Source organism: Photinus pyralis, unplaced genomic scaffold, assembly GCF_008802855.1.
Source record: "Photinus pyralis isolate 1611_PpyrPB1 unplaced genomic scaffold, Ppyr1.3 Ppyr1.4_LG1, whole genome shotgun sequence".
In the NCBI taxonomy this organism is placed as follows: Eukaryota; Metazoa; Arthropoda; class Insecta; order Coleoptera; family Lampyridae; genus Photinus; species Photinus pyralis.
Genome location: NW_022170249.1, coordinates 9,516,135 through 9,535,262, shown reverse-complemented (window position 1 = coordinate 9,535,262; position 19,128 = coordinate 9,516,135). Strand labels below are relative to the sequence as shown.

Below are 19,128 nucleotides of genomic sequence, written 5' to 3'. Positions count from 1 at the left end.
TGTGGACAAAACTGAAGTTATTAGTCTTTCTAAAAAGAAGGTATTTGATGACGCATCTCTAAGCATAAGCAATATAAAAATAGTACTTAGCCAAACGGTAAGGTTCTTAGGGACTGAGATTGATAATGAGTTAAAATGGGCTGCACACACTGATATGGTTCGAAAGAAATTAGCTAAATCATACTTTGCACTATATCAATTAAAAAATCTTTTGTCTGTTAAAGGGCTACTAAACACGTATTATGGTTTAGTGTACTCAAATTTAACATACAATATTGCCATATGGGGCAGAACTCAAAACTTAAAACAATTATTAATAAGACAAAAAAGAATAATTCGCTTAATATTCAACCTTTCATTTAGAGCTACGTGTAAGCCTATTTTCATTAAGCATAAAATTTTAACTGTTCCTTGTATTTTCATATATAAAATTTTATGTCTAGTCAAAAAATATATCTTAAACAACACTGTTAATCCAAAAGAGATTAACGGGTATAATACAAGGAGAAACCAGTTACCTGTACCTCGTCATAAAAAAAGTAGTTATATGAAAGCACGACACTCTATTGTGGAATAAAGTTTTATAACAAACTGGACAATGCAACTAAACAGCTACCACTGAAACAATTTAAAACTACAGTCAAAAAACTTCTTACATCAAAAGCATTTTACACTACACAAGAATATTTAATTGATCAATAAACAAAAAAATTTCGAAACTTAGCTTGTTAATTACTTTTTATATATTTTATGTAGTTTGTATGTTTGTAATTTTAATACTATATGTTCCAATGTTTTTTATGTGATTTTATCTATTTATTTAATGTATATGTGCCCTAAGCTTACGATGCAGTTTTTAACAGTTTTATTGTAACATGATGTCTGACTTGTCTACATTCAAAACTGGATATATTGGATCAATAAAGATTATGATTATGATTTGTCGGACTAGCTAGACTTATCTATGGTGAAGAAGAAACAAAATATCGATCAATATAGCATGCTACTAAGTTATTTCGCTTTTTAAAAAATGCGCTTTATATGCACATCAGGTCGAGTTGTATCCTAATTTATACTTGTTTTATCGCATTTCAACCGAATTGGACAAAAATACACTATAACGTCCAATGATTTGCCGGCCTGATCTTTATAGTACTTAGCGCAACGTGCAGCATGTAAATATGTCCGATGATTAAGAATAAATTTCATACGTTTTTGTGACCTGTTTTTTGAACTAAAGAAGCCAAAATGGTTGTCGATTGGGGAAAATACGTACAGCGATCTTTTTTGACAAACGTGGATTATCAAAAACATTTCTATCTCAAGATCATTCCTCAATGAAAATTTAAAAATTTTTTTATGGTTTATATTTAGCATAATCTTCTGGCACCTTTACTTTTAAAAACGCGAAAATTTCTACTATCTGCGGATTATAATAACATTTACAATTACATTATGTACGTTTCTGTCTGCTTGCTTCCTACTGTCAATTAACTAATGAAAAATGTTGCATTTCCTGTGTGCACAAGTACGATGAGTGGTCTGAAAATTATACCGCGCTGTCTTTTGTAGAGATTTTTATTGAGAAGAATCCTATTATAGCCGTTATAGGTGTAGTTTTGTGAGGCAGCTAATAAATGGGTGTTTCATCAATCATCATTATTATTAAATTGCATTGTCAGGTCGCCTTTTAAACCATTTTCTTGCATGCTGTTTTTAATAGGGCATTTCATTTCGAATGGCCTATAAATAATTACAATGCAATCGGATAATGAAACGGATTATCATTGCTCGAGCAATTGTAATTCGAGCATTGTTTTGTTGTTACTAAATCGAGTTATATACTTATTATCAGATCGTAACATTGTTCACATTTTAGTGGGTGGGAATTAGAACGTGACCGTCATAATCTTCATTCTATGCCTCTATGGTACGGAGATCGTCTGAATTGCTCTCTGATTTTGCGCTTAGATTAGTCGCCCATTTCAATTTTTTTTGGTTGATCCAATTCAGGTGCATAAAGTTAGGAACGAACATTTCCAGTAACGTGACGTCATCACCGGCATGCGTAGGTATATCTAAAGCGAACCCGCCTTGAAGATCACATCCCTCGATCTTCATATTCCTCCGTTTCCCATACGCGATAACCATTTCAATGTAGACAATGCTCTTGCTACTTGAACGTAGTTTCCTGGGGAAAAAACACCATTCAACTGAATTTTGACTGGGAATTTCCAATCAACCCAATGAATCAAGTGAGAAGTTCTTTAGTAGCAGATAATGTTTTAAGATTGTTATTTATGTAACGGGTATTTACATAAAAACTGCAAATCAAATAATGTCAAATTGACGCAAAAATTATGCTCACGATTAGCTCAATATATCAACATTTTTTAACAAATATTCTAGTTTTGTAATAATAAAAATGAAAAATTAGCAAGGTATATCTGAATTTTGTGTTATTTTCTTCTTTCTTTCTAGGTCACGGTAAAACACACAGAGACGCGGCAAGTGTTCAAGCAACGCATCCGATCCCAGCTGCCTGTGGCTTGTATTATTTTGAAGTAAAAATCGTTAGCAAAGGTCGAGATGGCTACATGGGAATCGGTTTGTCGGCTCAGGGTGTTAACATGAACAGATTACCTGGTGAGTAATACAAAAAAAAGTGATTCTTCTTGTTTACCTACTGAATAAAAGAACTGCTCAGAAGGAAACGGTGGATTATTAGGCCAGTCAAAATCGACACAAAAAATCGCTAAATTCGCAAAACATGATGTATCTCTGATTTTTTAGTATGTTGTTTGGACCTATTAGAGTAGTGTATACTACTCAAGTTTGCAACTCTCTAAAATTTTTGGAAAAAGCGTAGTATACGAAAAACCGCGAAATTTTCGGACTTTTTGCAGTGTTTGCGTTATATTTTCTAAACTATGCATTTTTCGACGAAAGTCACTATATACGTTTTTGAAGAGTATTAAATGTGTAACAATTTGCTCCTAACCCGAGCTCAGTCAATTAGTTACCGAATTACGGCACTTTGAAGATAGTCATTTTTTTCCAAAAAGTGAACAGTTTAGTTTTAGACCTTCTTTAGACCGAAATTGCGGTTAAAGGATTGATCCTACGAGCAGAACTTATAGAATAATAGTTGTAGATAATTTAATTAACTTTAAGTTAAGCGTAAAGTGGTGTCTGCAGGCCTCGTAGTTCTCTCTAAATCTCAAAAAACCGATATAAGGTAAAATTGTATTTTTCCAGAAATGTTCCAAAAACTTTTTATCTTTTGTTTTTTGGTGTGGAAATAAAAAAGCAATGTGTCAAATCACTTTTTTGCTGCATAGAGGCAATTTTAAATATCCAACAATTTCATAGATTTAAATTAAGGCACAAATTAAAGTTGAGTAAGTTGTAGGTAGGTGCCGCAATGATATCATTGTATATACCTAATATAGGTACTATCAGTGGGGGTCCCAGGGAAGGGGGACCCGGCCCCCCTCATTGTCCGTCTGTTTCATCAATTTTGTGTCGATCTCATTTCCATTATGCGAGATTTCTTTTATTTTTTTCCGTGTTGGGACAAAGTTCGGGTTTGGGCCCCTCCCTTTACCAAATCCTGGGACCGCCACTGGGTACAATGATGATATTTAAGGATCGTAGCGGTTCTTTGTTCTGCGTGGTCCCGTTTAGTGATCGGCAATAGTAGTAATAATGGTAGTGGTACGGAAATACTGGATCTGTTATTTTGGTAACAGTTACCTGATGATAAGAAAATACTCAAAATAGGTATGATATATAGCAGTATGGGTTATGATATACTCGCGCGATTGAATCGTCTTTACGAATCGGAATCTTTATTCAATGATCTTAAAATGGGAACCAATACCGAACTAAAACTGTCGCACGCACTGGAACACGACCGCGCGATGGCAAATTCAAATACTTTATTAATAGAAGAATAGTGCAGATTTTAATCTTAACGAGTAATAAACAGCTTTCAAAGTAATTCAAAGTCTGCCACCCTATTGGCGAGCACGTTTTTAGCTCATAAAGTTGTCATAAATTATTACACATTTACAGATTTTCAGACTTCATGCTGAATTGTTAATGCCATATTTCGTATCGTATATGAAACCCTCTCTCGTTCCCCCGCTTTCTTAGTTTCTTCCTGAGCTCACAGTACCTATTTGCTCCTCCGTTGTGAGTAACTCGTGTTTTTTGTACGTTTGTGTTCAAGTATCGTATTGTGAATAGGTTCCAACAAGGCCAGTGCATCCCGGCTCTTGTGTTACATATATGTCGATATCCACTTGAGGACGAATCAGTGATAGTTGTTAAAAAAACGTGGTATCCAGTCACTAGTTGCCATCAGTGTAAAACGTGGTGTCCAGGACAATGCTCAGTTTTTGGGGAACCTGAATGAAGTCAGTGTTCACGATGCCTGCAGGAAGACGTACACTGCCCCACATAACATCGAAGCTTCTGTTCGTCGTGGAGCAGATGAAACTCCTTCTACCCAACCATCAACCTCGAGATCATCAGTAGGTTCAATCTGCAAAAAAATTTGTTTCCTTTGTGGGGAGGAAATTACTGAGAAGTTTCTACAGCTTCAAAAACGACTTCCAACGTCACGTAAATAAGATTCACACACTAGGATCATTTCACATAAGGGGGACGATTCTCGAGACTGCAAGACGCCGTGGTGACGATTGGGGTAACCAGATAATCGATCGCCTTGCATCTACGACAGATCTCGTCGCCCCTGATGCTATGTACCACCAATTATGCTACAAGAGATTCTACAGTTTCCCAGCCGCAGTAAGAGTAAAACTGTATCCAGAGCCTAAAAATGTTGCTCAGTGTATGGAATTCATTTTCTCGTACCTCTCAGAGAACAGGGATGAATGCCAGTTTTGTTTGAACCACCTCATTGATCAGATAAAAGGTGATTACAAGCCTGACATCAGAACTGTCAAGAACCACCTGATGAATCGCTTTGGCGACAAGATAACTTTTGCTGAGATAGTCGCCAATTTGTCATGCACTTCACAGATGTAGGCAACAATGATACTCTATGACTTTATGACTTATGTTTATATTAAAATACAGTTCACCGTTTTTTAAATGATTGCTTGCCAAATTTTTCTTTACCACTCCAAAAAACAAAAAATAAAAAACTTTTGGAAGAATTCTGGACAAATGCGATTTTACCTTATATCGATTTTTTTTAGATTTAGAGAGAATTACGAGGCCTGTAGACCCCATTTTACGCTTAATTTAAAGCTAATTAAATTATCTACATCTTCTATTTTATAAGTTCTACTCATAGGATCAATAGTTTACCCGCAATTTCGATCTAAAGAGGGTGTAAAGCTAAAATGTTCACTTTTTGGAAAAAAATGGCTATGTCACTATTCACCTCAACCCAGGTTCGAACACCCGACCTCCGGATTTATAACCCAACGCTCTACCACTGAGCCATAAAGCCGGTCTTCTTGAAAGATGAGTAATGGGGAGGAACCCCTTAGTACATAAATGTTGAAAGACCACCTGGTTCAAAAATGTACACTATACATTGTGCAAGAAAAGAATACATACTGGATTGGGTGAATACCTATCGGAGAGCTTTCCTGAAAAATGGAAAATAAGTCCCATAACCAACAGGTTCCAACAATTGTTTTTTTTTTGTGTACATACATCGTGGTTTTGGTAAAACAAGTATAAATTGTGCACAACTCTTGTGCAGATAAAGCGAATTTTTTAAAACCAAAATAGCTTAGTAAATGTTTGCATTATAAGGTAGAGCATTTTTTATGGATGTTTTCTTTCTTGTTAGATGATTATTGGAGACATTTCACCAATAGATATGTCTCGTCCAGAGAATTCATTCTGCCTTTGTGAATACCATCCTCCGACAAACTGTTCTTGAGATATATAGTTAAGGAATTATTTATATCCGATCACTAAGTCGAGGGAGGAGGCTATGGTTGTTAAAAATAATCCCTTTCGTCGAGACCTTTTTATTAGAGTTCAATGCAGGATAAAACTAGTTCCCGCCCTCACCCCTCAAATCCCCTCTTTTGATAAGTAGTCTGAAAGTAGGGTGGTAGTTGGTAGAAAACAAGTTTGTTGAGACTTTTAATTGGAAAACTAAAGATATATTGCATTTTCCCTTCCTCCAACACATTTTCGAGATATTCACAGTTTTTACATCGCCAGAAGATATGTTTCATCCATACGGTTCAGTCGCCCTGTATATGTCCAACGTTTTCGAGATATTATGAGGAGTTACAACCGATCTCGATGAGGGATTGGGAGAAGAGGTGTGGTTGGTGGAAATTAATTATCTTCGATGAGACCTTTCTACATATCTTTAAAGTACTACTATTGCAAACAATCCCAGGGCTACTATTGCTCAAATTCAAGGAATGGCCACTCTACATTACGTCCATCCGGACACTGAACTGATGCGTTCGAGCTTTTTTCGAAAATCATTTTTATAATTACACCAAAATGCATCTGTTTCGTCGCCTCACTCAATATTTTAATGAAAATCAGAAGCCTATTATTCAGCGTTGCCCACACAAAATGCTACCAAGAATCCACCGAAACACATTGCCTTGATGCACAGGAATTAAATTGTGTGCTCCTTCTGTCTTGCGCTCTTTTTAGTTAAGTTGTAAACAAAATCTTCATTTATTCACTGATTTAGTATGGGAAATAGCAAAACTAGTACGATCAAATGTACCTCTCCACGTCCAAAGCGAATGGAAACTTGAACGTTAAAACTAACTTTATAATGAATAACTAAAATTTTTAACAATTCTAATTTCGATTAGTTCACCAATGAAAAAATCCATGCAATGTAAAAGTTTTCAATTTGCCCAAAGATTGCTATCTTTAAGAACATTGAAATCCTTTCGTTGATAATTTTCTACTACATTCCCATTTAACGTATGACTCTTAATTTGATATTAAATGAATATATCTCACTGTACCTCACAAAAAGAATGCCTTTCAGTAGACAGTGCTGTTGATATAAAATATAAGTTCCGAACTGTCCTCCTTACAAAGATAATGATACGGAAAAATCCAAACCATGGAGCTGAAGATTGGAACTTTCCATCGGCAAACTCTATTTTGATGAATTCTCCGTTGCATCAATGTTCTCTGGACATAATCTTTTTGAACGATGGATCTCTGTTTATAGATTGTGGACAAGCAAGAATTTATTGTTAACGGGTTTTATAAATGATTCTGAACTTCTACCGCCACAAAGGAGACATTTTCACTAAGTAACAATTTTACACTTTACAATTTTTTATTAATGTTTTTATGATTACGAACTTTTACGACAAAGTTTAATCTCCTTTTGTTTCACTAGCAACGAGGTAACTACAGTGAATTTTAACAAAGTTCTTTATGGGATAAAATTTAACAGACACACTTTCAAAACAAAAATACTCGAAATCACAGCTTAGGATATCCGGAAAAACGGGGATTTTCGCCCTGGTACAGCAAGCACAAACGAAATTTCGTTTTTCGTGACTAACTACGTGGTGACTCCTTGGTAGTTCTCCACTGAATCTCTTCCAAAGCTTCCTCTGATGAATTACCCGTAAATTGGGATTAATTACTCGCAAAATTGTCTCATTTTTTTGTGTTGCTCAACCCCGTAATGTTATAAACTATTAACTTGAACCACACATCACCACAAACATGCCACTCAATACAGGATGTACTTTTCTCCGGTCTTTATAAAAATATGAAGATTATCGCAGTGAAAATCGTTGGGCACCATCTTGCTGAGCTTAAAAAGTGTCTACGAGGAAGTGTTAATTGTTTTTTGATATCTTTTCAAAGGGGGTCAGAGAAAAATAAAAACAAATATGTTTAATTTCGAATATCTTCCTAAGTCCTAAAATACGCAACTAATTAAACCGACTGTGTATCTCTTATGGTTTCCGATTTCCCCATGCTGTTCCTTTTTATCTTAGATGCAGTGTATACTCTACCTTAGTTAAGAATTTTCCACTTTTTTTTGTTCTACCACATTTGAAAAATCTGTTGACACAAATTACATTTTTGTGAAGCTGAATCTGTACTTTTCACTTTCGTCAATAATTTTTTATTCAATGCTCTCGTTAAAAATAATTGTCATTCCGTAATCTGTGTCAAAGGTGTACAGATTTCTTACCGGTATGAACACAAGCCTGTTAGGCCTTTTCGAAAATTCAACCGGATTATTTGGGTTGGTCGAAATTACCATGAAACAATTGTGGCAATAATTGTTACCATAGTGTAAAATCTACCAACCCAGTTGAACGAGTTGAATTGTGGAAAACGCCTTAAGACATTTTTAGACCCAAAAAAGCATGTACAAGAAATGATTCGGTAATCAGTTACTTATTGATGTGAAATTTGCTTCTTATAGGTATTTATTTGTAGGATGGGATAAACAATCGTACGGATATCATGGTGACGATGGTCATTCCTTCTGTTCATCTGGTACGGGCCAGCCGTATGGTCCTACATTCACGACTGGAGATGTAATTGGTTGTGGAGTTAATCTCATTGACAATTCGTGCTTTTACACAAAAAACGGTCACAATCTTGGCACTGCTTTCACAGAGCTACCTGTAAGTACTTATATTTTTTTTTGTATCATGCGATATAGGCAACACATATTATAGTGATGAATCTGTCATTTAACATTTTTTATTTCTTAATGGCTTTTGAGGTTATAAAATATGGAATAACATTGAACTTACAAGAAAGATCTATTAATTTTATGTGGTCGTAATTAATACGTTATAAACTCCTTTTAGCCAAACCTCTATCCGACAGTTGGACTTCAGACGCCAGGAGAAGTAGTCGACGCGAATTTCGGACAGGAGCCTTTTGTTTTTGACATTGAGGACATGATGAACGAACTACGATCAAAAACTCGCCTTTCGATTTACGATTACCCCGTTTACGAGGACCAAGGTGAATGGCAGGCGATTTTAAACAAGTAAGTGTTATGGTTATGGAATTAATACATTTTGCTGTCGAATCACTAACCAGTACTAAGCTTAGTATAGTAGGTATAGAATTATAGGATTTAAATGCAGTATTATTTACAGAATGGTTTCGACTTATCTTGTTCATCATGGCTATTGTAATACAGCAGAAGCTTTCGCTCACATCACTAATCAACCTTTTAATGAAGATATTGGATCAATAAAAAATCGACAGAGTAAGTGGTGCAAGGCGATGTCTAATTTTATTGCTATTTTTCTCATGATTGTTAGGTAAGCTGCTGTATGTGTTCACAAACTGCTCACTTGTAGGGCAGAGAAATGTTAATTACTAATGCCTTTATATTAAGCTGTTACCATAAATGATGCGAAACTTAAGTCACATACGCAGTTAATCGCATTACATTTTGATTTGCGGTTTTTCAGGGAGATACTTTTCTCTGGACTGCGTTGTGTTGGTACAGCAGCATTGGTTCAAACTCCCCTCACTCTCACTCATATAATTAACAACAATTGCAACTCGATATTGGTTCATTTTAGTCCAGCCAATAAACAGATAGTAGAATGTGTAAGTTGGAACTTAAGGTTTTACTTCATAATTTTGTTTAGAAGGGTTAAGAAAAAAAAAGGATGCGACGTAAGAGGGCAGATTTACAAAAGAAAGTCCCTGCTTGGGTTTTCCTCTCAATAAGTGACAATTTTTCAGATAAATGTTTTTACTATGAACAGCTTATTTTATGCACTTTGTTATGATCACTCAAGCATAGCGTATCACACTGAATAAGTGAATACTCAAATAATTAATTGAGATCATATTATTTGAAAAACGGAAAAGTTAAACAACACAAAAATATCTATCCAATGTTTGAGGTGAGGCCTCAAACACAGGAAGAGAATGCATACTAATTATGCGCCAATTTTTCCTTTCAAATTAGTGGGGTTATTTTTTTTAGAATGAAGCGGTAAGTTACCTTAGAAGGTTTGTCAGCGTGTAATTGAGAATTAACGGAGCTGAAATCATACAATATTAATTTTTTTCCTTTTCTAATTGGAGAGACCTGTCCAATGCTGCAAAATAATCTAACTCTTCGCAAATTAGTCGCAGTGTCTTAATTTCCTTATCAGCGGCTAAAACGGCGCTACAAATTAAACTCCTAGAAAAGAAATACGTAGGTCTGGCTACAGTGTCTCTTATAGAAACGACCATTTGAGTTCGTTGAAGTGCTGGGTGTTCATTAAAACTGGTAGCTTCCATCAATGTATGGTGTCTTCATTAGTTCTTATATGCAAATATTTGTCCAACATTTTTCTGGACGAAGCGTTGCCTCTTTTATGTGTAAAAAGTGCAAGTGTATTTAGTTTTGTCTAATCTTTTTGTGTCTCGAGTTTGTCTGCATCATACTAAGACTGCATATGTTGTGATAAGTTTAACCATTATCCAATGTGCCATTTTTGAGCAGTAGGCTGATGCTTTTCAGTATTTCTCCAGAATACTCTCTTTGCCCTTGTTTTAATGGCCATGCCACATCGCCAAAAAGGGAGATTAGGCGACCATGAAACGTTCCCTTCACACTATCCATTGTGACTCGTGCTGTATGTGCGATTGCACCGTCTTGTTGAAACCACATACTCATCAATAATGGTTCTGCAGCGATTGCCAGTGACAGTGACCATATTGCTGAGACGTCTTCAAAAATACGGCCATCCCACATGAACACACCACACAGTAGATTTGAGTGGATGTAACTTTTATATAACATGCAACCTATAGCGCTCTATTCCATGCATTGACATGTTTTTAAACTATAGATCATCTTTTTTTTTAACATTATGAAACCAACATCAAGAAGGCAGTGTCAAAGAAGTTATAGATGCGAGAATGTTACAGATGTGGTGAGGTGTTCATAATTACGCGATAAAAAAACAATAACTTAAAAAGTGAACAAAATATAAAGAACATAAAAAACAATAAACAATAGAAAGTTCGAAGCCATACCAAAAGCAATGAAGAAAATTAGTAATTGGTTCCAATCAATGAATTGCTCGATATCAATATAGTAAAAAAAAACAATAATTTATTTTCCTGGTTGGCTATTGGTTTCGACATCAATGTCGCCTTGCTACAAGTTTGTAAGCAAAAGGACCAATAAAAACTATTGGTGTTTTTGTTCTACTTTTATTCGCCCACAGCAATTCCAGTGCTTCCACAAGTTTATATGTTAATATGAATACATTTCTTACCATCAATAATGATGTTGATGAAGTATATTGTAGGTTGTAAAAAATTTTGTTATAGGTACATGATATTAAAATTAAATCTGTAAAGATGCAGTAAAAATAATATATATCTGCTGATAACATTATTTTTACTATATCTTTGTTAATAATATGTAATAAAAAAATTTACTTCCTTCAGTGTACAGTGTGTTCTGTTTTGGTACAGACTACGGAGTATCTCAGTTCAAAGATAGAGACTTGCGATTTTCGCGACACTTTGCCACTTTTTTATGATGGTTTTAGATACCACAATCATCATCAATCTAGTTACGTTTGTTTCTGACATGCAGGGTGAAAATGAAAAGTTACACTTTTTGGAGTGTTATCATATTACTTATGTAAGATAGAAAAATGGTAAAAACTGTTTATTTTAGATATTTTTGCATATAATCCAGTGGCATAGTGAAAAAAATTTTTGCCCACAGTTTCTGACAGTTGACCCAATGTTGATATTTTTTAAATGCACCCTGTGTATCTTAACAATTGTTTTTCATTCTTTTTGCTGCTTACATATATTTTTTTTAATTTTAGCTATGAACCCCGTGTTTTACTGTTTATAAATAGTAGGTCATGGATTCATAGAGTTTGTTTATTGTATCCATGGTAATTAAGACCAATCAATAAAAATGGCTTGCCAGTAGAAATGTCATTTCAAAATTTAAAAAAATATATGATATACTTAATACATAATTACATAAGAAATATAGGTTGTGGTACAACAATGTAACCACAAAAATAATGCAAAAAATTTACCTTAAAATATACAGGATGTTGCATTTAAAAAGTATCAACTTGGGGTCAAATCTCGGAAACGGTGGTCCAACATTTTTTTTAATACACCACTGGATTCGTAAAAATATCTAAAACCAACAGTTTTTATCTATTTTTTTTACTGGGTAGCAAGATTTGATAAGATCCCAGAAAGTCTAACTTTTCATTTTCACCCTGTATCTCAGAAACAAACGTAATTAGATTGATTCTGTTTGTCTGTCTGTCTGTCTGTCTGTGGTAATGAAAGTGTCATAAAAAAGTGGCAACAACTGCATGTCTCTATCTTTAGAAACAGCTGAGATGCACTGCACTCTCAACCAAAATAGCCACACTGCACATATAAACATGTGGTAAAGCCTGATGATGGCATAGATGTCGAAATCGATGGGCAAAAAACGAAAACAATTTATTATTGTTTTTGTGTAGGATGGAATTTTTTGTTTGTAATTTCAACTAAATTCATTTTAATATGGAACGTAATTAATAATATTTACACTTGCATGGACCTTGTCGGCGTGTCTTTTGGTAGTTATGAGTATAAAGTATTTAAAAAAATCGAAAATTGATATGTTACTTAATGGTACCGTGGATAGGTGGAGTGAAAAATGACAGCATAAGCTAAGCGCTCCCACTGTTGAGGATCGGCCTCAAATTTAGTTAGGGTAGATAGATAATACTAATTCTGGCTTGCTTGCACAATGCTATGGAAATCTAGATATAAACAAAAACTGAAGAAATTTGAGGAATTAGATCTTCTATTGCCTATCATAACAAACTAGCTTGATGTTTTCTGCTTCTGCTTTATTACTAAACGTGACGCTAATTGTCGTTGTGTTTTGTTTCAGGGATTTTAAAACTAGTTCTAGCAGGTAGAATGGGAGAAGCAATTGAAAGAACAAGTAGACTATATCCAGGCCTTTTAGAACATAATCAAAATCTATTGTTCATGCTCAAATGTCGTCAGTTTGTCGAGATGGTCAACGGTTCAGACGTGGAAGTTTGCCCTAGACGAAATATCGGCGGCTTCTCGCCGTCATATAACTTATCTCCTAGACCAAATAGTCCAATACAAACATCTGTTATACAATCAACAAAAAATTATAGCAATAATAAAACAAAACCTACTGTAGAAGAACTTAATCAAAATAATGCCGCCATGAATGGCAGCAGTAATATTCCTGTGATACGAACCACAGACGATAGCGATGTAGAAATGGACACTGCCGAAGAAATACAAAATGGCCACGCCGATAATTCGTGCAATGGCAAACTCATAACGAATTCGAGTAATGGGTATCAAAATGGAAATGGTCATAGTAATATATGCTCAAATGACCGTTTTGAGGAGGAAGACGAAGAAGATATGGGTAAGATATTTGGCCAATTCAATTTTCCCTTCCAAATATCATTTCTTTGATAACCATTTTTTCTTAGATGTTGATACAGCATTACGAAAATCGTGTAAGCCGGCAGTGGAGCGAATTCTTGAATTTGGCAGGGAATTGTATAGCATGAGTCAGCGACTTAAAGTAGAACAAGGGTCTAGTGAACACAATGAAAAAATGTTAGAGGTAGGTAACTTAGTCGCATAGTTCTGACATCTTCATCTGGTACTAATTTTGCATTTTAAAACGAACACAAACACAGAATAAGAACCTGGAAGGTGGGGTTATGTTTGTTCGCTTTTTTAGGTATCGATAGTAATAATATCAAGTTTGTTGAACAGTAAATTATCAAAAGAGATATAAATCGATACATATCGATTTTATACATTGAATCTCCAGATTAAGCTATAGATCGTATCATCAAAAAAAGGAATTGGGAGGAAGTAGTGCAACTTCCCACTAAGTTTATTGTTCATCTCAATATTGCTGTGCTATCAATAAAGATAGGTATAATGCTGGTGTTAATGCGCCATTGAAACCACCCTCTAGACTCCCAATGGATGAGCGAAGTTTTTATAAACGCATAGAGGTTGACTGTTCCAATGTACAATGCATATCACTCATATCACAGATAAAAACACACACTCTTTTTCATTATGATTGAAATTCCGCTATTCGTATTATTATTTCAATTATTTTCAAGCTAATGTAAATTTAGTATTTCTTACGCCATCTAGATATCTTCTTTGTATTTCACTAGTTGAGATGTAAGTTGTTTCCTGTAGTACATTTGTTATTATATTAAGTGTAGTACTTACCTTTGGTTATGAGTGTTGCCGCTTGAGGTCATGCAGAGGTTTCTTTCTTCTGTAATTCTTTGCGACGCGCGCACTCCTTGTACGAAGACGCGATTCGATCATTATTACTTGTAGGACATACACGCCATTAGTTCCTTGCAAAATTTTTGTCATCCGTTTTTTTGGGATATATGCTGGTGCTGTATTAGTTTGGTGAAGTTTTTCTTTTGTTAATTTGTTGTCTATGCTTCGCTGATTTTATTTGCGTATATATTTACAAGTTTTAAGACCGTTTACAGTATGTTAACAACAATTACGTATTACTCTTGACTTTGTGAATAATCATTTTTTCGACTTTTCTTACTTCTCACTTCTGATTTACTCTTTTTTACCTACTGGATTGTGCTTACGACATCAATATTTTTGAGTGGACCCCGCCGATTTGAATTTTCTCAATATTGCACAAGAAAAATTCATTTGTGAAGGTCCACCGCCATTTTGATCAATTGGATAACGGCGCTATAGATATTCGTACATTACCGGCTTGAAAATTTTACTTCAATTGTACTAAATTGTACCAATATTGAAAAAATAGAGATGTTATTTTTGAAATCAGAAAAAAATGCTCTATCAAATGAGATTAAAAGTAAAACTGACTTCCATAAGAAAAAACAAAGTTGATGATGGTTAATCGGAGACGAAACGTCAGACAAAACTTAAAACAATCATTATGTTGCAATTTAAATGAGTTAATAAATATCTTAGTGTTTTCCCGCATTTGACAAACTGATATCAAAATATCTTATAAATATGTAAACAGAAAAGGTGGTATGAGTAGGTACTCTAAAACAGTTAATATTGCACTTATAAACACCTCACTCATTCATTAGGGGTCTAGAGGTTGATTCCAACGGCGCGCATGATTATTCATAGCACAGCAATATTGAGATGAACAATAAATTTAGTGGGAAGATACACTATTTTACCCCGATCCTTTTTTTAGATGATACTAATGAATATAGGAGACTTTTTCATGTGTTTGTTAAAAAAAATGTTTATATTATGTTGCGGTATTCAAAATTCGGTTGTGTTATAGCCTCAAAGTATAAGAAAATTAAATATAAATGACAACTATATAGTTTCGAAATTCGCCCACACAGAGTATGGGATGGTGTTATACGACAAAAACTGAACAAAAAGTTCCTCTACCAGTTTTCCATCAGACCGCTATTTTTCGAGCTACCGCGGATTTAAAAATCCCCGCCCCCCACCCCCACCCCCCACGCTGCGCCACTGGTTAAACTTAATATTAACACATTTTTAAAAACAAAAGAAGGTCAAAATAAACTATAAATATGACGAGTACGTAATTACAACAATTGTTCAAAATGTCTGCCGTCTGCTAGTAAACAAGCTTCAGCACGTCGAAAAAAAAGTGCCGGTCTGATCAAAAACTGGCAGAGGATCTTTTTATTCAGTTTTCATTATATAACACCATCCCACAGTCCGTGTGCGCGAATTTTGAAACACCCTGTATATTAAAATAAACCATATCACCTGGATACTACAAAGAAGTTAAACCGAGTTTGAGAAACACCATGTAATGCTCAAAAGGTTTAAGATAGCTAAATTCTCTGCACCGCCCATTTTCTAGTAAAATTTATTTAATTATTTATTACGAGCCCCAACACATAAATGTTCGGACAGCTAGCATTTTTAAAATAAAACCGAAAAAAAAATAAAACCAGTCCAATGTCAATAAAGCCGCAGATATGTTATATAGAAATATGTATTATAAGTTTATTGTTTATGTTAAATACCAAAAAACAATTTTTTTTAATGCTCTCACAACATGAAAATGGGAAAACCAGCGAAATTAACTGACACATAAATGTTCGGACACCACATATATTTGATAGTTTGATCTAGGTAACAGGATAAAAACCAAAAAAATGATAATTTTTATAACTTGTCAGCACACTTTGACATTTTGTTAAAAGAAAAATGGCACATGGCAAAGCAACACCGAAGGAAATTCGACAATTAATAGTAAAATGGGTTCATAAGGGAAAATCCTTTAGGGCAATAGGTCAGGAATTCAATTTGCCCATGTCCACGGTGGTAGCGTCACAGCATCAATCGAAGTTGAAGGAAACAACACAGGAAGACGGCCAACAGTTACCCCTAGAATGCAGAAAGCGCTGATAACCATTTGCAAATCTGGACGAAGAGACACAGTACGGAATATTACGGTAAAATGGAACAAAGTAACAAATGCTCATCTTTCTACCTAAACCTGTCGAAGGTGGATCCACAAATCAAGTTTACATTTTTATAAAGTAAGTTGATCTTTGGGTTAAAATGATTGAGCATTAGAAAATACTTTTTTAAATAGGCGAAAGAAAAACATCTTTAAAACACAAAAATAATAAAGAAGGGGTTGGATTGTGTTCGGGAACGGCCGGCGTGGTCTTACCAAGACTGGTAAAAATCATTTTTAGTATTGAATCTCGATTTGATATCACTGTAGGCGATAATCGAGAAAGAGTTACCAGAACGGAAAACAAAGCGTTTCACAAAGATTGCTTAAAGCGTTCTGTAAAATTCCCCAGTGGTGTACCGGTGTGGGGCAGTATGTCTGCAAATGGGCTGGGACAATTGCACTTACAAATGGTAATGTTTATGCTCAGAAATATCAAGCAATTTTAGAACAAAGTTGATTGCCTTCACTTGCGACATTATCACCTGATGCAGACTTTGTTTTTCAACAAGACGGAGCATCATGTCACAGGAAAAAACTACTAAGAAATGGTTAGAAGACCACAATAATAGTGCTTTAGAGTTGCCCTCAAGCAGTCCAGATCTCAATGTCATTGAGACAGTGTGACAAAATGAAGCAACGTTTGCGTATTCATCCGCAACGCAATATTGCTTCTTTGAGTGAAAAGTTACAAGAGATTTGGGATACCTTTGGCATCGACCAATGTAAAGCTCTTGTGACGACCATGCCTACACGAATCCAAGCTCTTATTAAAGCCAAAAGGGATGTAACTCATTGTTAAGTGGTGTCCGAACATTTTTGTGTCACTTTAAATTCTAATTTTATGGTGTTTTGTGTCATTTGACAGTTGAAATTAATTAATTTTGTAACAAAATATAAAATTACAGTTAGTAAATATGTTTAATTTATAACTATAGTAAGAAAAAAATAAATAAATAAACATACAATGATTTTTAAGTTACAACATTTGTAAAATTTTGAGTGTCCGAACATTTATGTGTTAGGGCTCGTATAAAAATATTTTCCATAAGCAACCATTTATTTTGACCCCAAAAATTAAAACCTATCTGTTTTGCAGGACGCATTTAGTTTATTAGCATATTCGAATCCGTGGGCGAGTCCCGTAGGATGGCAGTTAGATCATGCCCAACGGGAATCCGTCTGTGCTTCCCTTAATTCTGCCATTTTAGGTAAGTTGCGCACTTTTATTTTTTTCATTCATCAAGTTTTTGTGCTTTAGAGTCACAAAATAAGCCTCGAAAGCCACCATTAGAAGTAGCAATGGCGCATGCGCAAGAACTGGTGCGCCTCATGTCCAGCTCTGGACTCGGCTCATGTGCCTTTGCCTCAGTATCAGATCTCATGGAACACTGACATCTCTTTTTGCCCTATCTACCTGTACTGGCACACTGACCACCATCCTCTCAACGGGCAACATCGCTTGGCTCAGAGAACGATTATAGCTTGCCAGTTTGTATTTTGTTAAACAGTCGAGTAACTGTGATGCTTTAGTGAGTGGTTAACATTTTTGGAATTGTATGAATCTGCCTGCATTATTTTTAACACTCTTAACCTACTTATTTGGATCATATTATGCCATATTTTGTTCTGTAGTTCACTACTTGTGATTTTAGGTTATGTATTTTAAACCGCATGCAGGCAGCTTATGAAAATAATATTTGTCACAAAAGATTGTACCTCATTAAATTTTTGACTTAAAATTTTAATTAATTTGTTTAATTATGTTGTGACAAATGTAATATTTTTGGGTATCTGCAATGTTATAGTCTACTGTTTGTAGATCAAGTCTATGTAGGTTAAGGAATGTATTTAACTGGTCAGTTGCTTGGAGTAATTTCTGGAAAAATCAGAAAAATGTCGTAAGGGTAAGAGTTATTTTTTAATGGTTTATTTGAGAGGAAGTCGGCGTTTCATTTTAAATGTTATGTTGATTTTGTGCCCGCTTGTGATAAATTAAAATTTATTGCAAGCGTACTATTTCACCATTGTTCTTGACGCAAAAAAATGTTCCAACTACACAAAATCAATACTAACAAATTCTATATCGAAAAAGTTATTAAATTTCAGAGTGGGCGTTGTTATATATAATTATTCTTAATTTTTTTTGAATGAAAAGTGTTTTAATAAATGATTTTTAATGTATATAGTTTATTGGTAGCGTGATCTAAGAAGAAATATAACTAATAAAATCATTACAAATATAATGTTGTTTGCTTGTAGTTCGTAACCTCTTGAAAAGTGGCCATACATGCCTTCCAAACTCAATAAGTGCTTACGATATGGAACTGTTTTGTGCAATACAAATTGAATGTAAGTATTTTGTTGGTTTTTTATGTTTACCGCATCTTTTGTTTAATGTGCAATGAAATATTGACGAGTTTGAAAATTGGGAACCCTCTCCAGTAACAATATCATGATTAAGTGGAAAAGCGTTATCTATTTCATTAAAATTTAGTGAACATTTCCAAAAAGCTTATACTTGCCGACTTTCATCTCGAATAATCGATAATGAAACTAAATTCAATAAAGACAGGCTTTAGATCTCTCTAGAAACAGATTCACAAAATTTACAGGTGTGT

The 19,128-nt window shown here is 34.7% G+C and overlaps 1 protein-coding gene and 1 long non-coding RNA gene across 3 annotated transcripts; both read left to right on the top strand.

The window, feature by feature from the left end:
- The first annotated feature begins 2,465 nt into the window (after positions 1-2,465).
- On the top strand, positions 2,466-18,691 carry LOC116169133 (ran-binding protein 9). Of its 2 annotated transcripts, none has more exons than XM_031485168.1 (8): positions 2,466-2,646; positions 8,446-8,636; positions 8,826-9,010; positions 9,123-9,235; positions 12,911-13,432; positions 13,500-13,636; positions 17,607-17,718; positions 17,769-18,691. In XM_031485168.1, the coding sequence occupies exons 1-8, from the start codon at positions 2,598-2,600 to the stop codon at positions 17,900-17,902; spliced, it is 1,443 nt and encodes a 480-aa protein (XP_031341028.1). In that variant the 5' UTR covers positions 2,466-2,597; the 3' UTR covers positions 17,903-18,691. The 2 variants fall into 2 exon arrangements, with proteins under 2 accessions (XP_031341028.1, XP_031341022.1); XM_031485162.1 differs by having other exon boundaries at positions 2,467-2,646; positions 9,111-9,235.
- On the top strand, positions 15,676-16,958 carry LOC116169143. The gene is made up of 2 exons (XR_004144899.1): positions 15,676-16,586; positions 16,643-16,958. It is a non-coding gene; the product is annotated as an uncharacterized LOC116169143 (long non-coding RNA).
- Positions 18,692-19,128: the final 437 nt, after the last annotated feature.

What these genes read in the sequence shown, in the direction of transcription:
- LOC116169133 (XM_031485162.1), top strand. Translation starts at nt 2,598, where the DNA reads ATGGGAATCGGTTTGTCGGCTCAGGGTGTTAACATGAACAGATTACCT. An exon ending in TGGCAGGCGATTTTAAACAA is followed by an intron (nt 9,011 to 9,110) that starts GTAAGTGTTATG and finishes ATTTAAATGCAG; the next exon opens with TATTATTTACAGAATGGTTT. An exon ending in GGAAGACGAAGAAGATATGG is followed by an intron (nt 13,433 to 13,499) that starts GTAAGATATTTG and finishes ATTTTTTCTTAG; the next exon opens with ATGTTGATACAGCATTACGA.